This window comes from Alosa pseudoharengus, unplaced genomic scaffold (genome assembly GCF_046254945.1).
Source record: "Alosa pseudoharengus isolate Yale_2024_CS ecotype anadromous, Long Island Sound unplaced genomic scaffold, YU_APseudo_1.1 YU_APseudo_1.1_scf_16, whole genome shotgun sequence".
Lineage (NCBI taxonomy): Eukaryota > Metazoa > Chordata > Actinopteri > Clupeiformes > Clupeidae > Alosa > Alosa pseudoharengus.
Genome location: NW_027468630.1, coordinates 3259143 through 3276591, shown reverse-complemented (window position 1 = coordinate 3276591; position 17449 = coordinate 3259143). Strand labels below are relative to the sequence as shown.

The window sequence follows — 17449 nt, the reverse complement described above, 5'->3', positions numbered from 1 at the left end:
GCGCATGCGCCTGTGCGTGAGAGAGAGAGAGAGAGACACACTGTGCGTGTGCGCGTGCGTGTGCGTGCGCGTGTGCGTGTGTGCGCGTGCGTGTGCGTGCGCGTGTGCGTGAGGGAGAGAGAGAGAGCGCGAGGCGATCACAGTCAGTCAGGAGGTCAGCCACTGTCTCCAGGGCTGCTCTGTTGAGGATTGTGGGAGCTCTCTCTCTCTCTCTTTCTCTCCTCATTACTTCCTCTCTCCCTCCCTCCCTCCCTCCCTCTCTCTCTCGCTCTCTCTCTCTCCTCATTACTTCCTCTCTCCCTCCCTCCCTCCCTCCCTCTCTCTCTCGCTCTCTCTCTCTCCTCATTACTTCCTCCCTCTCTCTCTCCCCAAGTACTCATCCTCAGCAATCCTGTTTTTCGTTTTTAGGGACACCCCCCTCTCCCTGTATCATCTCTCTTAAATCCAGGACCCCTGACAGAGATCAGGAAGGGAAGCTAGCAAGCATGAGCCCCCCGCCCACATCTCCTCCTTCTCCTCCTCCTCCTCCTCCTCCCTGCTGCACAGCAGAAAAACTTACCCTGGTAACTGAGGACGTTTGAAATAGTTGAAGCAAAAAAAAAATTCAGTGGCAACTTGTGTTGCTTGGTGTTCTTGTTTACTGCCAGAGGAGCATGAGGACTGAGCGCGGTGTTATTTGATTTGGGCTCTGAGGGCTGTTTTTCGGGATGAGCCTTTGGAAAGGCAGCATATTTGCCATGAAAGTCATGGCTGTGGGCTCAGAGCTGGTGTTGTGAAGGGGAAGACAAAGACCCTCTCATACATACCGGTTTGGTTACAGAGCCTTTCTGATGTGTCAGCAGCAGCAGCAGGTTATTTTTATAAGCTATAAGCTAGTCGAGCCTACATAACCAACCACCGCTATCACAGGTTAGCCTACTACACCTCCAATGCACCTCCAATCATCAGTAAGAAGTAGGCCTAGTCTGTAAATGACAGTTTTGTCATCTCCTACAGAGTCCACGGTTCAGTTACCAGAGATTATAAAACGGTGAAACCTCCACCACCCTATATTTGTCTTGGACAACTGGACCCTCCCGTGCTAGTCCTCACTCAAGAGCCAAGGAGTCTCTCTCGGTGGGATCAGGACAGCAGGTTTGTTGGCCTGCTGTGGAGGATTATGTGAACGAGCAACAGGACGTGGCCACAGTGCCCCTGTTGTTTCCTCGGGGTGGGGGAGAGGGTAGACAGTGGCACTTGTGCTGCCACTTGGCTTGACCTGTGACCTGTCTGGCCTTGCTGGGATTTCCCATAAATACTTAAACTGACTACAAGTGGTCTGTACATTTGTAGCATGAGAAGAAGAGGTTAAGTGTAGCAAAAAAAGTTCTCTTAAAACACTAAATGGAATCTCTCTCTCTCTGTACATTTGGAGCATGAGAAGAGGTTAAGTGTAGCCAAAAAGGTCTCTTAAAACACTAAATGGAAGTGGTCAGTCTCTCTCTCTCTCTCTCGCTCGCCCGCCCGCTCGCCTTTTGTCGGTCATTCCAGTGGGACTTGTAAACAGTCTGAAAAGCCAAACAAGCAATGGAATGGAGTTACTTCCGTCGATTACGAAGTTTCCCTTTCAAAACCAAAAATGCTGTGTGACCCAGCAACACACACTCCTAGGAAGGCCAGACCAGTTTTCAAACTTGCATCTTAAATTATTATTATTATTATTATTATTATTATTATTAGTTTGTGGCTTGTGAGGAGTCACCCCCCACACAGTGTATTTGTGCGGAGGTGCATTCCTGTGCTTCATGGGGAACAGATGTAGAGGCCATTTCTGCCCAGCTAAAACTGGAGCAGGGGCGCGTGGGGGCAGCTGTCGGCTCTGGGGCTGTAACGAAGTCCAGCGGCCGTTGGCGCCCTTAACCCCCCCCCCCCCCAGTGAGGAGGAGGCGGCAGTGGAGGTGATGTGTGTTTGGGGTGGGAACCCTAGTGAAAAAGCCCCACAATGGGGGTAGGTGGACAATGAGGATGAGGAGCTGTCAGCATACAGAGCAGCTGTTTCGTCCAGGGTCGGTCCTTGGACTGGACCGGTTGGTATAGAATCCTCTTGTTCATTAATCTTTGTCAGCTCTTCTGGGTCAGTCATATTGATCAGAATGGTAGACTTGGTGTTATCATCTTGGGTCATTACACACTGAATTCTGCTAAAACAGAGGTGCAAGCCCAACATGGAATAGCAAAGGCTTCACTGGGATTGACCATGCAAGTCAACATATTGCTGAGGTAAAACACTTTAAACACTTATTGGGTGGAGGAGGAGGAGGAAGTAGGTGGGGCAGTAGTTGATGGCGACAGAAGGCCCTGCTCTGAGAAACCCAAGCCCTTTTCCAGTGAGTGGCTCAGCAGCTGAGATGAGATGCTGGCTAACATTAGCTTGGCCAGGCTAACATTAGCCCTCAGCTCTCTGTCCTTACACTCTCTCTCTCTTTCGCTCTCTTTCTCTCTCTCCCTGTCTCTCTCTATCTGTCCTGGCCCAGTGCCAGTTGCCCACCCCCGTGGATGCCCCTGTGTCCTATCATATGTGTTTGTTTGGGTGGCACGGTGGTAATAGGCCGTGCTCTCAGATGAAATGTTAGCCTACTCGAGGATTAGTGAGGTGGAGACGGGTCAATATTGATGCCGTGCCGGGTTGTGTCTGGGGTTGCAGAACTCACCGATAGCTAGAGCTAGTGTACAAACTGTGAGCGAAGCTTGCTTTTAGGAGGTGGAAGTCAAGGGTACAAATGTTTGACGAGGCTTCCAGGTGCGCTAAAAGATGACCCCCCCCCCCCCGAGGTAACCACGGCGTCCGTTTCTTCTCCGGCCTGTCGTACCTCAGTTACCACTCATTGCCCTGCTGTTTTGACACCTCAGGAAGCGAAAGTTCGGAGTCGCATGGAAAAAACCTGATAAAACATAGAACTGATCAGCTCTTAAACGTAGAACGCAACGCACGTAGGGCCCAGGCCGAGTCTGTGGACACTGATGTTGAGTCATCTTTCCGAGGACTTCCTTGCCTCTGACCCAGTTGCTTTTGACGCAAAAAAAAAAAGACTAATTTCACAACACCTCCTTTGTACGGGCGTTTGAGGAATCGGCTCCTGGAAGAAGTGGAGCAGTCTGGCAGTGGGTCGTCCTGGTCCAGCCTTCCTGTTGACCAATCCAATCTCTTTAGATCCCTGTTGAGCAGGTTAAGTAGCAGCATTGTGCAGCTACTGGCAGCTATGCAGAGTCCCTTTAATGCCAAGAGACTGCAACTCTGCTGGCCTTGTGTCTCTCTCTACACACACACGCACACGCACACGCACACACATATACACACACACGCACACGCACACGCACACACACCAGACCAGATCACACACACACACACACACACACACACACATAAACACGCACACGCACGCACGCACGCACGCACGCACGCACACACACATATACACACACACATATATATACACACACACACACACACATACACATATACACACACACACACACACACACACTGTAGTGGACACCCTCTATACTGTAGCAAATGGACACAGAAGGTTGGAGCAGGACCGCTATATGCTACAAGAAAGAGCCATTCATTGAGAAGTTTGAATGCACTGGTTTATGCATGTGCGGATGAATTTTAGTCGAGGGCAATTAACCTACTAGAGTCTGAGGTGTGTGTGTGTGTGTGTGTGTGTGTGTGTGTGTGTGTGTGTGTGTGTGTGTGTGTGTGTGTGTGTGTGTGTGTGTGTGTGTGTGTGTGTGTGTGTGTGTGTGTGTGTGTGTGTGTGTGTGTGTGTGTGTGTGTGTGTGTGTGTGTGTGTGTGTGTGTGTGTGTGTGTGTGTGTGTGTGTGTGTGTGGAGAGTCCCAAATCCCTGGCCGCGTGTGTGGTTTTGCCTCTTAACTTTTTCGTGTTTGTTCAGGGAAGTGAGATTTGGCGGTCAGTGGAACACTGGTGATAAACAGCCCAGAGTTCTGGAATGTTTTGCCGCCTGATAAAAAGGAGGGGACTGCACAGTGACACCCGGACTTATCGAGAGGAAAAAGGATGCTGCATGGTTTTTCCATCTGGCAATGGTCATCTCTACAAAATACACACACACACACACTAATATACTGACACAGAGACACGTGAGCATTTCCTTGCCAGGTCATCATGACATCCCACTGGGCTAACCCAGCGCTGCTGTACACACACACACACACACACACACAATGAAAAACACTCATGGGCGTGTTGGTGTGCTCCATCGCTGATAACAGCCAGGCTTGTGGTCTGTGGTGTGCAGACTGATGGAAAGTCTTGATAGGCTTGTGAGAGTCGCACAGATGCTCATTCCAAATTTTGCAGGACTGTTTTGTTGCTGTCTAGTGAAGCGTGAGTGAGTGTAGTATCAAGTCTAAGGGAGAAAGCGTTTCCTTGGAAAGGGAACTGCCTCCAGTTTCTGGAAAGGTCATGCCCTTAGATAAGTTCTAGTGTTGTGCATAGTGTGTGTGTTTTAGCTGCAGATAGAGATGCTGAGCTCTTGCCTTTTAGAGGCAAGAGAAATGGAGAACCAGAGTGATTTGAAGCCTGTCCTGACTGACATAGAGGGACATCTCTCCCAATCTCATCAGGCCGACCTTGACTCGCAAGCATACACACACACACACACACACACACACACACGAGAGGCATGGTGATGGCCGAGAGGACCGAGTCACAGAACTGGGCAGATGAGGGAAAGAATGCAAAGAGCTTGTGTTGTCTCGACACACACACACACACACACACACACACACACACACACACACACACTGACATACATGGGTTTTTACTCTCACAGTCATGCAAATAAGAGCAGACTTGTTTGAATAAGCCAACAGGCGCTGCAGTGAGCAGGTTTCCTATGGGCCGGGCGCAGGCTGCGTGTCAATGCTCATATTGTCCCCCCCATGTGTGGTGTCCACTGCACACAGATCGCCACTGTTCGCCAACAATGCAACCCTGTCACCGCGCCCTCTCCAGCCTCATGGCCAATGAGTCATCATGGGTGTTTTAAGTGTCACTGACTGTCTCGTGCACCAATGCATGAAAAATAAATCCCTCTCTTTAAACTCTGCTATAAGGAAGATTTGCCTTTCCCAATTTTTTTAATAAGTGTGAGGGGGAAAAAAAGAAATTAAGAACCATTGTCACGGATTTGCAGATATTATTATTATTATTATTATTATTATTATTATTATTATTATTATTATTATTATTGTTATTATTATTTCTTTTTTTGTAAAGGCTTGATGTGACCCTCAATAGCCAAATTCAACAGGAAAGAAAGTGTGCATTTGAAACAAAGCATATCCTTCCTTATGATAGTGTTCTGATTCTCTCTCTGTCTTCTTTTTTGTTCTCAGGAAATGACCTAGAGGCCTTACAGAGACTCTGTGCTATCATCGGCTCCAGACAGCGTTAGTAGAGAGGCCTGGCCCAGACACGCATATAAAAACAGACACACACTCTCGCCTAGAGGCACGTCGTTTCCGAAGTGAGTGATAACTACCTCATCTGGCTCTAGCCGACCAATAGGAGGAGGCCACAGACTTCCCAGCAGCCCCCTGCTTCAACCTACCAACCAACCAACCAGCCCTGGTCTGACTGACTGGATCTGTCAGCTCCTGCCCTCCCCACCCCAGACCTCCCTGAGTCCCCCTGATCCCAGCCACCCTCTATCTCAGCGGCAGGACCTGTCTGGCTCCCACAATCCTCTCTGCTTGTGTACAGCGCAAAACGCTCACGCTTCTGTCTGCTGCCCTAGAACAGTGATCTGGCTGTGGCTCCTCCCACCCGATGATCCCTCTGCTTACAGCTTTTTAGACACTTTTGTATGAGTGTTTTTACCGCTAGAGGTTTATTCATAGGGGTGGACAGGATAGGGCTTTCTCCACTTCCGATCTTAAGGCTAGATGACGCTCACTGGAGCTTTTCCTGAACTGAAGCTCTGCTTGGAATAAGAACAGTTCCGCGGCACACCTCTGAGAGCCTGGCCGGTGTTCTGTCTCTTCAAGTACGAGCCTAAACATTCATAGAAGAACCTCTGGTTCTAAGGTTCTACGTTCCTCTCTTTTGCCCCCCAACCCCCCCGACAGAGTGAGTTGCAGCAGGACTGCACGGACGCGTTAGAGACACTCTACTCTCCGCCCCATTCTCTCTTTCTATCGTCCTGTCCACTTGTTCTCTCTATCGCCCGATCTCTCCCTGAGATGCGCCTTCTCCAGATGAAGTTTCTAAACAGTCTGTCCACCTAACTCTCGTGGTGGACACTGTGGAGTGCAGGGGCAGTTGTGGTTGAGCGCGGCAGGTGTGTGCGTGTGGGGTTGTGTGTGTGTGTGAGTGTAGCAGACAGGCAGTAGCTGGGGGGCTAGAGCGTGTGTGTGTGTGTGTGTGAGAGACACAAAGCCTCCGCCAGGGTCCGTTCACCCCCTATGTATTGTTGCAGCGCACAGGAGAGTAAAATGGACTACAAGCGGCGCTTTTTGCTGGGCGGGTCCAAGCAGAAAGTGCAGCAGCACCAGCAGTACCAGATGCCCGAGCTGGGCCGGACGCTGAGTGCCCCGCTGGGCTCCACGTGCTCAGCACCGGCGCCCCCTCCGCCACATCTGGCGCCGTGCCCCCCCCAGCCCGTGGGCAGCGCGGCCGTGGCCGACATCCAGCAGGGCATCTCCAAGTACCTGGACGCGCTCAACGTCTTCTGCCGCGCCAGCGCCTTCCTGACCGAGCTGTTCAGCGGCGTCTTCCGCAACTCGCACTACTGCAAGGCGGCCACGCAGCTCAAGGACGTGCAGGAGCACGTGATGGAGGCAGCCAGCCGGCTGACTGCGGCCATCAAGCCCGAGATCGCCAAGATGCTCATGGAGTTGAGCGCTGGCGCCGCCAACTTCAAAGACCAGAACGACTTCAGCCTGCAGGACGTGGAGGTAAGGGAGCGCTTACACAGCCATGGACATGTCCCACACCTAGTTTTGGTGGTTCTTAAAGGAACCATATGTAAGAAATGTATTTCAATTAATCATTAAATGGCCCTGATATGTCAGTAGACATTAAGAAATCATGTTCATTTCAAATACCACAATCTGAGATATGGCAGAGACTTTCTAATGTGGAGACACAGCACTCAAAAAATCCTCCATAGAAATGCATGGGGCTAGTTTGTCACGCCAATATGGCCGTTGTCTACACGTATCCCACCCCTTCCTCGGCAAAACGTTGACATGTGAATTCATTGAGCCAATCATATGCTGTGTTGTGAATACATTGAGCCAATAATGTGGTGTGTTGTGAAGACATCGTGCCAATCATGTGTTGTGATCTCGCCGCTGGAGCAAGATTGGTGTCGTGAAGCCTTGTGCACACTCATTTCTGCCGAAATGGATGGCCGATGAGTGCCCAAAAAGCGTTGCAATATGGCCGCCGAGTGGAGGGACTTGCCTAAAAGGACTTTGCATATGGTTCCTTTAAAGGAACCGTTTTTAAGAAGTGTATTTCAATTAATCATAAAATGACCCTGATATTTCACTAGACATTAAGAAGTCATGTTCATTTCAAATACTTATATTACTGACAACAGTAGTCCGGCCAGGATATTGTCATTTAAAAAGTGAAGTTGCAGCCCTCCACTGATGTTGATGTTGTGTTGTGTTTTGTCATGTCATGTTGTGTTTTGGCCTGATGCACCACCCTCCACCTATCTACTAATCACAAAGTCAGTAGTGTTTCGCCATCGGGGTTGGCAACCTCCAGTCAGGGGGAGGGGGAGGGGATACACTGCTCTACAGTAATTTGAAAGTGATTGCAGTACCAGTTTTGGCCACAATCTTACATATGGTTCCTTTAAGTAAAAGTCACTATAGGCTGTTGCATTGTCTGTAAAATCTTGTAAAAACATAATGTGATTTTATAATATTTTGTGTGGTTGGACATTTTTTATCAATTGGTCTGCATTAACCAGACTTTTGTTTGTGTTTACGATTAAGCTAACCCTTTGTCTCCGCTTAACCCTACACTGCTAGTTCCTCTGAGCACATTATGCCAAAAAAATCACTCGTAGGTACGTGCGTGACTTGAGTGTTGTGTTTCATACTTTGTGGGGTTAACAGGGCAGCCACCTTGACCTCACCTTTGACCCAGATAGCAGTGTCTTTGGCTCAAGCAGTGGCATGGCATGCCTGCTGTGGACTCAGGTGTCAGGGTGTTGATGCAGATTTGGGTGTTGGATGGCTGGATGGGTTCCTGGTTCTGACTGACCAGTGTTGGGCTGTTGCTTCTGACTCTGGTGGCACATCAGCAGTTCCCATTAAAGTCTCAGCCTGAGGCCAGTGTTTCATTTCATTTTATTTTACTGGAAATGAGCATGTCAGAGACCAGACCACTGAATTATGTTTCCAGAGTTCTGGAAGACCTTTTGAAATGCTCCGGGAGTCAGTCAGTGGGTTTTACAGTAAACATTGTGGAATAGATCTTCCCACAACTTTGTACACACCTGTAGGAAACACTACAGATTTGTGTTCCGTGTGTGCGTGTGTGCGTGTGTGCGTGTGTGTGTGTGTGTGTGTGTGAGATGTTCTAATTCATATGCCTGCGGCTGGTGGCTGCAGTAGCACTGATGTGGGAAAAGCCCAGCACACACAACTACTTGACACACACGCACACGGCTCTTTTTTGGCAGATTTAAGTTTGCAAATCCAATTTAAGGAAATGAAAAATCTGCCTTCAGCAGTGAGAACACCTCTCTCAGAGCTTTGGACAGAAATGGACTCCCTCACAGAGATTACAGTTCACCAACCTGCCATAATCCTGCCATTTCCCACTGGAGGCCTTTAGCACAACCCTAAATGGACACTACCAACTAGTGTTGTCTGCCTCATCTCCCGAGGTCATTAACATGGACGGGTGGACAGTTGTAGTTATGTCGTCATACTGGCCTGAAACAAGTGACTTGTTGACTTCCTCTCTCTCTCTCTCTCTCTCTCTCTCTCTCTCTCTCTCTCTCTCTCTCTCTCTCTCATATCCTCGAGCTAGTGGGCAGTGGATGGCACCACAGTGTTTGAATCTCTGCGGCAGGCCTCTGGTCAGTCCTGTAATTTTGGCTGTGTGTTAAACCAGTGTGTGTGTGTGTGTGTTAAACCAGTGGCCAAGAGTGTGAGATCCACTGGAAGGCCTTCTCCATCCTGTGATTGAAACCTGTCGATCATTGCATCTCTCCTGAGACGACAAGAACTTCTCTGACTTTACTAGTTCTCGTGTATCTGTGGTGATGCCATTTGACTCACAACGAGCGGAATACAAGACCCCTAAGACATGGTTACATTGGCAGTAAAAAAATTAAAAATAACATTTTATGCCCATGTTATGTCATGGTCCATCCTTGAAACGCCTTTGCGGTGGACTGTGGAGACACACCACCCTGGAATGGGTCTGCTGGCATAAGCCTGAGACAAAACTAAAGAACTCACAAGAACACTGTTTTTCCCATCTCTGTGATCCTAACTTTTTAGAGTGGATGTTATCTTCTGTTGTATTACCATCAGAGCAGAATTTAGACTTTTGGGGTTAAATGGATGCAACAACATGACGGGGCTTGACAAATTTCATTTGTTTGAGTATTCAACATAGAAATGCTTGATTTGTGGTGCATTATCCAAGTTCATGGCTGTCTAGATGTATTGTTTGTTGTTATTCAGTAGTATAGGCACAATAGACTCTAGAATTGTCTAAGTAATTCTGTAAAACATGACTGTTCTGAGTTATGTTCTCTATTCTGGATTGGGTATTGTGTATAAAATTTTCCACATGTAAGTGCAGTTTGGGTATTTTGGAAGCTTGCATTAGAGCGTTGTACTCCTGTGGTAATGAAGTGTTAGACGGCTGCTATTGAAGAATTCCCAGACATGGAGGAGTGAGAGCAGCCGTGGAAAAGGCCTGTGTGTGTGTGTGTGTGTGTGTGTGTGTGTGTAAAACAGGAAAGACTTCTCCAACCACAATCCCTAATTCTGTCCCTCTCTGTGGTGCTGCGGTGTGGGGCAAGCCCAGCCGCGTAGTAAAGGGACCCCAGCAATCCATAGAGACAAACAGCCAGGGCGCTACGCTGGCCTGGCCATGCACCGGAGGCCCATTGAGCACAACCCCAAAAGCGTCACATTCATCCGCCAGGGTTTGCCTCCCTTCCGCCCAGGGCCCTTAATGATGCCAAGGAAGGGTAGGCCTGCTGGAAGCCCAATGCTGGGTGATGTGCTGCGGTTCCCCCGTGTCCCCTCAGCATGCAGACGTCTTGGCGCAGACGCAGACGCAGGACGCAGATGTAGGTTCAGGCCAGGATGGATGAGGAGAGCGTTATGGGATGCCAGGACGCAGATGTAGGTTCAGGCCAGGATGGATGAGGAGAGCGTTATGGGATGCCAGGACGCAGATGTAGGTTCAGGCCAGGATGGATGAGGAGAGCGTTATGGGATGCCAGGACGCAGATGTAGGTTCAGGCCAGGATGGATGAGGAGAGCGTTATGGGATGCCAGGACGCAGATGTAGGTTCAGGCCAGGATGGATGAGGAGAGCGCTATGGGATGCCAGCCTGCTGGAGGAGATTGTATTTCTCAAGGCCTTTGATTGATTTCCTAATCACCAGCTTCTCCGCTGGGGGTTGTCCTGGACATAGTTGTTTCCTGTCACACTAGTTTGCTACTCTTGACTGTGGAATTGTGTAAATGCATAGCTATGAAAGTGCTCCCTGAGGTCAACAAGAATGCTAACTCCGATGTTCCTCTGTTGTTATTGAGCAAGAGACCTGGTGTGATTTTTTGCCTAAACTATATAATTTATTTAACATTTATAAACACTGGATCGCCTGGACAGACTTTTTTGACACTCGTTCAATTGGTTTTAGTCCTCTGTGGTATTTCCTCGTCCTGATAAAGTTCAGAACAGCTTCTGGGTTGGAGGAGGGGCTGATTGTAGTGTGTGTGTGTGTGTGTGTGTGTGTGTGTGTGTGAAGCGGAGAGCTGTGAGCTGAAGCTCTGTGTGTGTGAGTGGGATCAGACCCACCGCTACATCAGATCCATTTAGCCGGCGCGCCGTGTTGTGGGAATTGTGCTATGTGATGAGAGAAATGTTGTGCTAAAATAGACCCCCCCCCCCCATCTGTTTCTTCTTTCGTCTGCTTTTTTCTTCATCATTTCTCTTCCCCCTTTCACCCCTTTACCGAGAAATCCAAAAGGCCAGACCGAGGAAAACAAAGTGTGTGTGTGTGTGTGTGTGTGTGTGTGTGTGTGTGTGTGTGTGTGTGTGTGTGTGTGTGTGTGTGTGTGTGTGTGTGTGTGTGTGTGTGTGTGTGTGTGTGTGTGTGTGTGTGTGTGTGTGTGTGTGTGTGTGTGTGTGTGTGTGTGTGTGTGTGTGTGTGTGTGTGTGTGTGTGTGATCACAGTGCGCCTCACTGGCTGCTCTGAGGCTGATGGCTGCCAAATATGCCTGAGAATGTCAGGCTTTATTAGAGCGCTGTGTGTGAGCTTATGGACTCACAGAGGCACCGCGAGAGAGAGAGAGCAATGGTGAAGGAAAGAGAGAGAGAGCAATGGTGAAGGAAAGAAAGAGAGAGAGAGCAATGGTGAAGGAAAGGGAGAGAGAGAGCAATGGTGAAGGAAAGGGAGAGAGAGAGCAATGGTGAAGGAAAGGGAGAGAGAGAGCAATGGTGAAGGAAAGAGAGAGAGCAATGGTGAAGGAAAGAGAGAGAGCAATGGTGAAGGAAAGAGAGAGAGCAATGGTGAAGGAAAGAGAGAGGGAGAGAGAGGGCAATTGTGAAGGAAAGAGAGAGAGCAATGGTGAAGGAAAGAGAGAGAGAGAGAGCGATGCTGAAGAAAAGGGGGAAAGAATGAGGGGCCGAGTGAGAGAGGGCAGGACTGAGATGAATAGATGGTGTGAGTCAGTCCAAGTGAGCAAGAGGAACCATGCGGGTGGATGAGGGAGAGAGAGAGAGATGGCATTAGTATAGTTAGAATAGCTGCACGAGGCTGAGTAGTGAATGAGCGAGAAGGTGCCAATGAGTTAGAGTGTGCGAGTGAGTTACTTAGTGACTGGGTGAGGGCAAGAGAGGGTAATGAGTGACTAATCGGAAGAGAGGGTAATGAGTAAGGGTGTCACGATTTCGATTTTATTTCGAAATCGATCGAAATTACATCTCAATCTCGAACTTCGAACTTAAAAGTAGAATCGACGATGCAGCCACACCCCCAATGTCACGTCCAGCATGTATGCCAAGACGCACAAACACACATGCACGTGCTGAACTGCAGCGTCAACACTCCGATCGCTGCAGCCAGTTAAAATATAGGCCTACACATCAACCTACCGAAATCAAAGCCCCTCTTGCTACTTTGAAATCACCGGTGTGGAAGTATTCGTTCATTCACGTCAATTAAAACTAATTTAGCCCACTCAACTTAGCCAGTGAAAAGATGGTCTAATTACAGTCCAAAGTTACTTTAAGGCTTAAAATGCACATTTATAAGTACATATTCCATGAACACTAACCTTGGGTCTTTTCGGAGTGTGCTGAAACAATCAAATTAACATTCTGTGTTGTTTCATTTCAATATGTTCACGTCTCTGTTTTAGCCTAATGTTAGTTCTGTTTACATTACAACCTTGCGGTTGGAACGGTTTGAAAGCGGTTTCAAAATAAAAGCCCCCTGAAAAAGAAAAGGAAAAGACCAAAAAGAGTAAATAACATATAAGGAATGCATTAATAGTAATATTTGAAAAAGATCGAAAATCGAATCGAATCGTGACTTTAAAATCGAAAATTACATCGAATCGAGGATTTGGAGAATCGTGACACCCCTAGTAATGAGTGACTAATCGGAAGAGAGGGTAATGAGTGACTAATCAGAAGAGAGGGTAATGAGTGAGTTTGAGAGAAACCACTTGTGACGGAGTCATGGTTTCACTTTGACTGAACACGAGCCAAATGTCTTCTGATGTGGTTTTATTGTTTTAAATTAGTTTCATTTGAGTTCATTTTATTTGCGATCGTATTCTCAACATAATTACAAATAAAGATTGCACTCCATGTATTTCTTAGAATTAAGTAAAAGTTGAATAAATTAATTGAATGTGAATGTGAGGGATGGAGGTAGATGGGTCGAGAGTGAGAGTGTAAGAGTGAGAGAAAGTGAACAGACACAGACACAGACACAGACACAGACACAGACACAGACACAGACACAGACACAGACACAGACACAGACACAGACACAGACACAGACACAGACACAGACACAGACACAGGTCTCTCAGAGGCCCTCGAGGTGCCCGCACGACGGCAGCATTTTTGTGTTTAGTGGCACCAGTTTGTGCTCTGATGCTGAGGCTGATAGGCAGCTGCGTAGTTCTGTGCGTTTTCCCACACCAGCCCTGGTGACATCACAGCATTGTCCCTCTCCCTCATCACCTGTCAGCTCAGCACCCGCAGCCTCTCCTGGTCTCCATGGGGACAGGGTGCACCGAGATGGCACCTGGTGCTGGGCCGGATGTGTCTGGGACCTGTGTGTGTGTGTGTGTGTGTGTGTGCAAGTGTGTGCGTAAGTGTGCGTGCGTGCGTGCCCCTACGGAGAGCGTGAGGAATGAGGACGCCTTGGCCTCTGGTTTTTCCCGTCTGCCTTTAGAGCAGGGCAGCATATTTCTGTCTCTCTGTTCAGCCCCCAAGGTATTTCCAGCACATACCTGAAACTCAAGGCCCAACCCTGAATGTAGACTAACACAGTGTGTGTGTGTCTGTCTGTCTGTCGAAGTGTGGCTCCTGTGTGTATGTAGTCTTGTGTGTGTGGTTTTGTGGCCTACATTTTGTCACATATGACCATGGTTGTGTCACCTCCATTTTTAAATCTCCACCACAGGAGTGTCTGTGTGTCCGTCAGCATCTGGCCGTAAAGCTTCAGCAGTCGCCATCCCAGAAAAGCAGGAATTATGTTTGTTGCTGTTGGAGCTGAGTGAGTGGGCTGGCCAGCAGTTCCAGGTGAAGTGTGTGTGTGTGTCTGTGTGTCTGTGCGTGTGCGTGTGTGTGTGTCTGTGCGTGTGTGTGTGTGTGTCTGTGCGTGTGTGTGTCTGTGTGTGTGTGTGTGGCTTGGCTTTGTATCCTGAGGTGATCACATTCTGGCCTTGACTCTGTGGATCTGATGATTCATGGCCCAGTCTCTGCTTCCCTATTAAGGAGAAAAGAGCTGAGCTGTGTGTGTGTGTGTGTGTGTGTGTGTGTGTGTGTGTGTGTGTGTGTGTGTGTGTGTGTGTGTGTGTGTGTGTGTGTGTGTGTGTGTGTGTGTGTGTGTGTGTGTGTGTGTGTGTGTGTGTGTGTGTGTGTGTGTGTGTGTGTGTGTGTGTGTGTGTGTGTGTGTGTGTGTGACAGAGAGAGAGGAGACTGAGGCACTGACTTCTTCCTGTGCAGACAGTGAACTCAGCAGTGTCCTGGACTGGAGGCTACTAAGAGACCCAGCAGTTACTACGGAAGTGCCACTAGTGGAAAAGTAAAAAAAAAAAGGTCATCTTTGTGCATCGTCAATGAGTTTTATTCTATATACCGGTAAGATATATATGAAGAATTGACTAGCAAGCCTAAATGTATGTGTTGCATAAGAGCTGTGCAGAATAACTGGGTGTCTGGAATAGCAAAAGGTTTACTTGATGTGGAGAGAGAGCCGTCTGTTGTCATCATCAGTACTACCCCTGATTTCACTGACGCTAATAACCACTATAATATAAGCCATAGATTTAGGGCACACTATATAAGGATATTGACCTTGAGGAGCCTGAGACTTTGTTATGGTTATGGATTTTAGCAGACGCTTTGTCATTTATTTTTGTGTCGTACTGCTTCATACAAAATATCATTACCACTCATCTAACTCAATCCCCCAACCAAGCAAATGTCCTCTCTGTTAGAGCTCCACGCTCCGTGTCATCTTGAGTGACCAGGACCAGGAGCTTGTGCAGCAGCAGCCTAGCGCTCTGTCTGCCCCTCCTCCTCAGCACATCGCTCTGTCTGCCCCTCCTCAGCCTAGCGCTCTGTCTGCCCCTCCTCAGCACAGCCTGCTAATAAGATCACGTACCCCCCCCCCCCCCCGGGACCGGCACTGATCTGGCCCGGTTCTGTTCCGGAGGCCAGCTGGTCTCTGGGTTGGAGTCGGTGGGGGGTGGGGGGGGTGACCTCCTGGCCTGAAATAGCAGTGAGGGGGAATAAAGCGGCGCATTGATGCTGTTGATGCTGCAGTTTCATGTGACTCCACTCAGGAAATCGGATTTGGCCAAGATGGTGCGCAACAGGCCATGGGTAGCTGCAGGTGTTGACTTGTTTGTGGGTAAACAAACTGCGAAAGGGGGAGGGGAAACACACACACACACGGACACGGACACGGACACGGACACGGACACGGACACGGACACGGACACGGACACTCACACACACGGACATGAGCACTCCCACAAGCATGGGTAATAAAGGCTTCCATCCTCCGTGCTGCAGAGGCTTTGTGTATGCAGACGAGCGCTCGAGTGGATCTTATGCAAACGAGCGCTCGACTGGATCTTATGCAGACGAGCGCTCGACTGGATCTTATGCAGACGAGCGCTCGACTGGATCTTATGCAGACGAGCGCTCGAGTGGATCTTATGCAGACGAGCGCTCGAGTGGATCTTATGCAGACGAGCGCTCGACTGGATCTTATGCAGACGAGCGCTCGAGTGGATCTTATGCAGACGAGCGCTCGAGTGGATCTTATGCAGACGAGCGCTCGAGTGGATCTTATGCTTGTCACACTGATAGAGTGACTGATCATAGACTGAACCATGAACTCACTCATTCACACAGACACGCACAGGACACAGACACGCACAGGACACACACACACAGGTTTTGTGAACATGATGCATAATAATGGCAAAATGTACTTGTCTTTCAGGGCCTCCATTGCATATCTGTATTAGAACATTTCCTCAAATTGCTTTTCCTCTCTATTGTGTGTGTGTGTGTGTGTGTGTGTGTGTGCGTGCGTGCGTGCGTATGCATGTGTGTGTGTCTCCTGCAGGTGCTGGGCAGATGCTTCTTGACGGTGATGCAGGTCCACTTCCAGTTCCTGTCCCAGGCGCTGCAGAAGGTGCAGCCGGCTGCGCAGTCGTGCCTGGCCGAGGCGCTGTCCCAAGCCCAGGAGCGTCACGCCAGCAGCGCCTGCCCACAGAACTCCACCCCCGGACACACACCCCTCAGCGAGCTGGACGAAGCCTGCCGCTCATGGAAAGCAGCCTCTGAGGTAAGGTCAAAGTTTATTTCTTTTTTTTAATTTATTTAATTTTTTTTTAAAATAACGTATTTTTGGGAATTCTGCATTGAAAGATTTAATTAAAAGAAAACGCGTTTGTAAATCCCTTTGCAAGTTGTTGGTCAAAAAGACAGTGGGGATTTACAGTTAAGTCACGTTTACGTTCCATCTCCCTCACTGCTGAACGAATGTCTTTAAAAAAAAAGTGTATAAGTGTGATGATGAAGATGTGAGGTGTGTTTATGGACACGTGAGTAGTGTGTGATGAAGAAGACGTGAGGTGTGTTTATGGACACGTGAGTAGTGTGTGATGAAGAAGACGTGAGGTGTGTTTATGGACACGTGAGTAGTGTGTGATGTGTTTATGGACACGTGAGTAGTGTGTGATGAAGAAGACGTGAGGTGTGTTTATGGACACGTGAGTAGTGTGTGATGAAGAAGACGTGAGGTGTGTTTATGGACACGTGAGTAGTGTGTGATGTGTTTATGGACACGTGAGTAGTGTGTGATGAAGAAGACGTGAGGTGTGTTTATGGACACGTGAGTAGTGTGTGATGAAGAAGATGTGAGGTGTGTTTATGGACACGTGAGTAGTGTGTGATGAAGAAGATGTGAGGTGTGTTTATGGACACGTGAGTAGTGTGTGATGAAGAAGATGTGAGGTGTGTTTATGGACACGTGAGTAGTGTGTGATGAAGAAGATGTGAGGTGTGTTTATGGACACGTGAGTAGTGTGTGATGAAGATGTGAGGTGTGTTTATGGACACGTGAGTAGTGTGTGATGAAGACGTGAGGTGTGTTTATGGACACGTGAGTAGTGTGTGATGAAGAAGATGTGAGGTGTGTTTATGGACACGTGAGTAGTGTGTGATGAAGAAGATGTGAGGTGTGTTTATGGACACGTGAGTAGTGTGTGATGAAGATGTGAGGTGTGTTTATGGACACGTGAGTAGTGTGTGATGAAGACGTGAGGTGTGTTTATGGACACGTGAGTAGTGTGTGATGAAGAAGATGTGAGGTGTGTTTATGGACACGTGAGTAGTGTGACTGCTGACTGCTGATCTCACCATCTGTCTGGGTTTATATGTGAATGGCTAACTATGGACAGGGA

The 17449-nt window shown here is 48.5% G+C and overlaps 1 protein-coding gene across 3 annotated transcripts in view; it reads left to right on the top strand.

Moving 5' to 3' along the window:
• The window catches only part of garre1 (granule associated Rac and RHOG effector 1), a 45846-nt gene that overhangs the window by 8720 nt on the left and 19677 nt on the right, over positions 1 to 17449 (top strand). For all 3 annotated transcript variants that reach the window (XM_076286690.1, XM_076286689.1, XM_076286687.1), the window contains exons 2-3: positions 5405 to 6964; positions 16108 to 16329. In XM_076286690.1, coding sequence (XP_076142805.1) covers positions 6473 to 6964; positions 16108 to 16329 — 714 coding nt within the window. In that variant the 5' untranslated portion in view covers positions 5405 to 6472. The remainder of the gene's footprint in view (positions 1 to 5404; positions 6965 to 16107; positions 16330 to 17449) is intronic.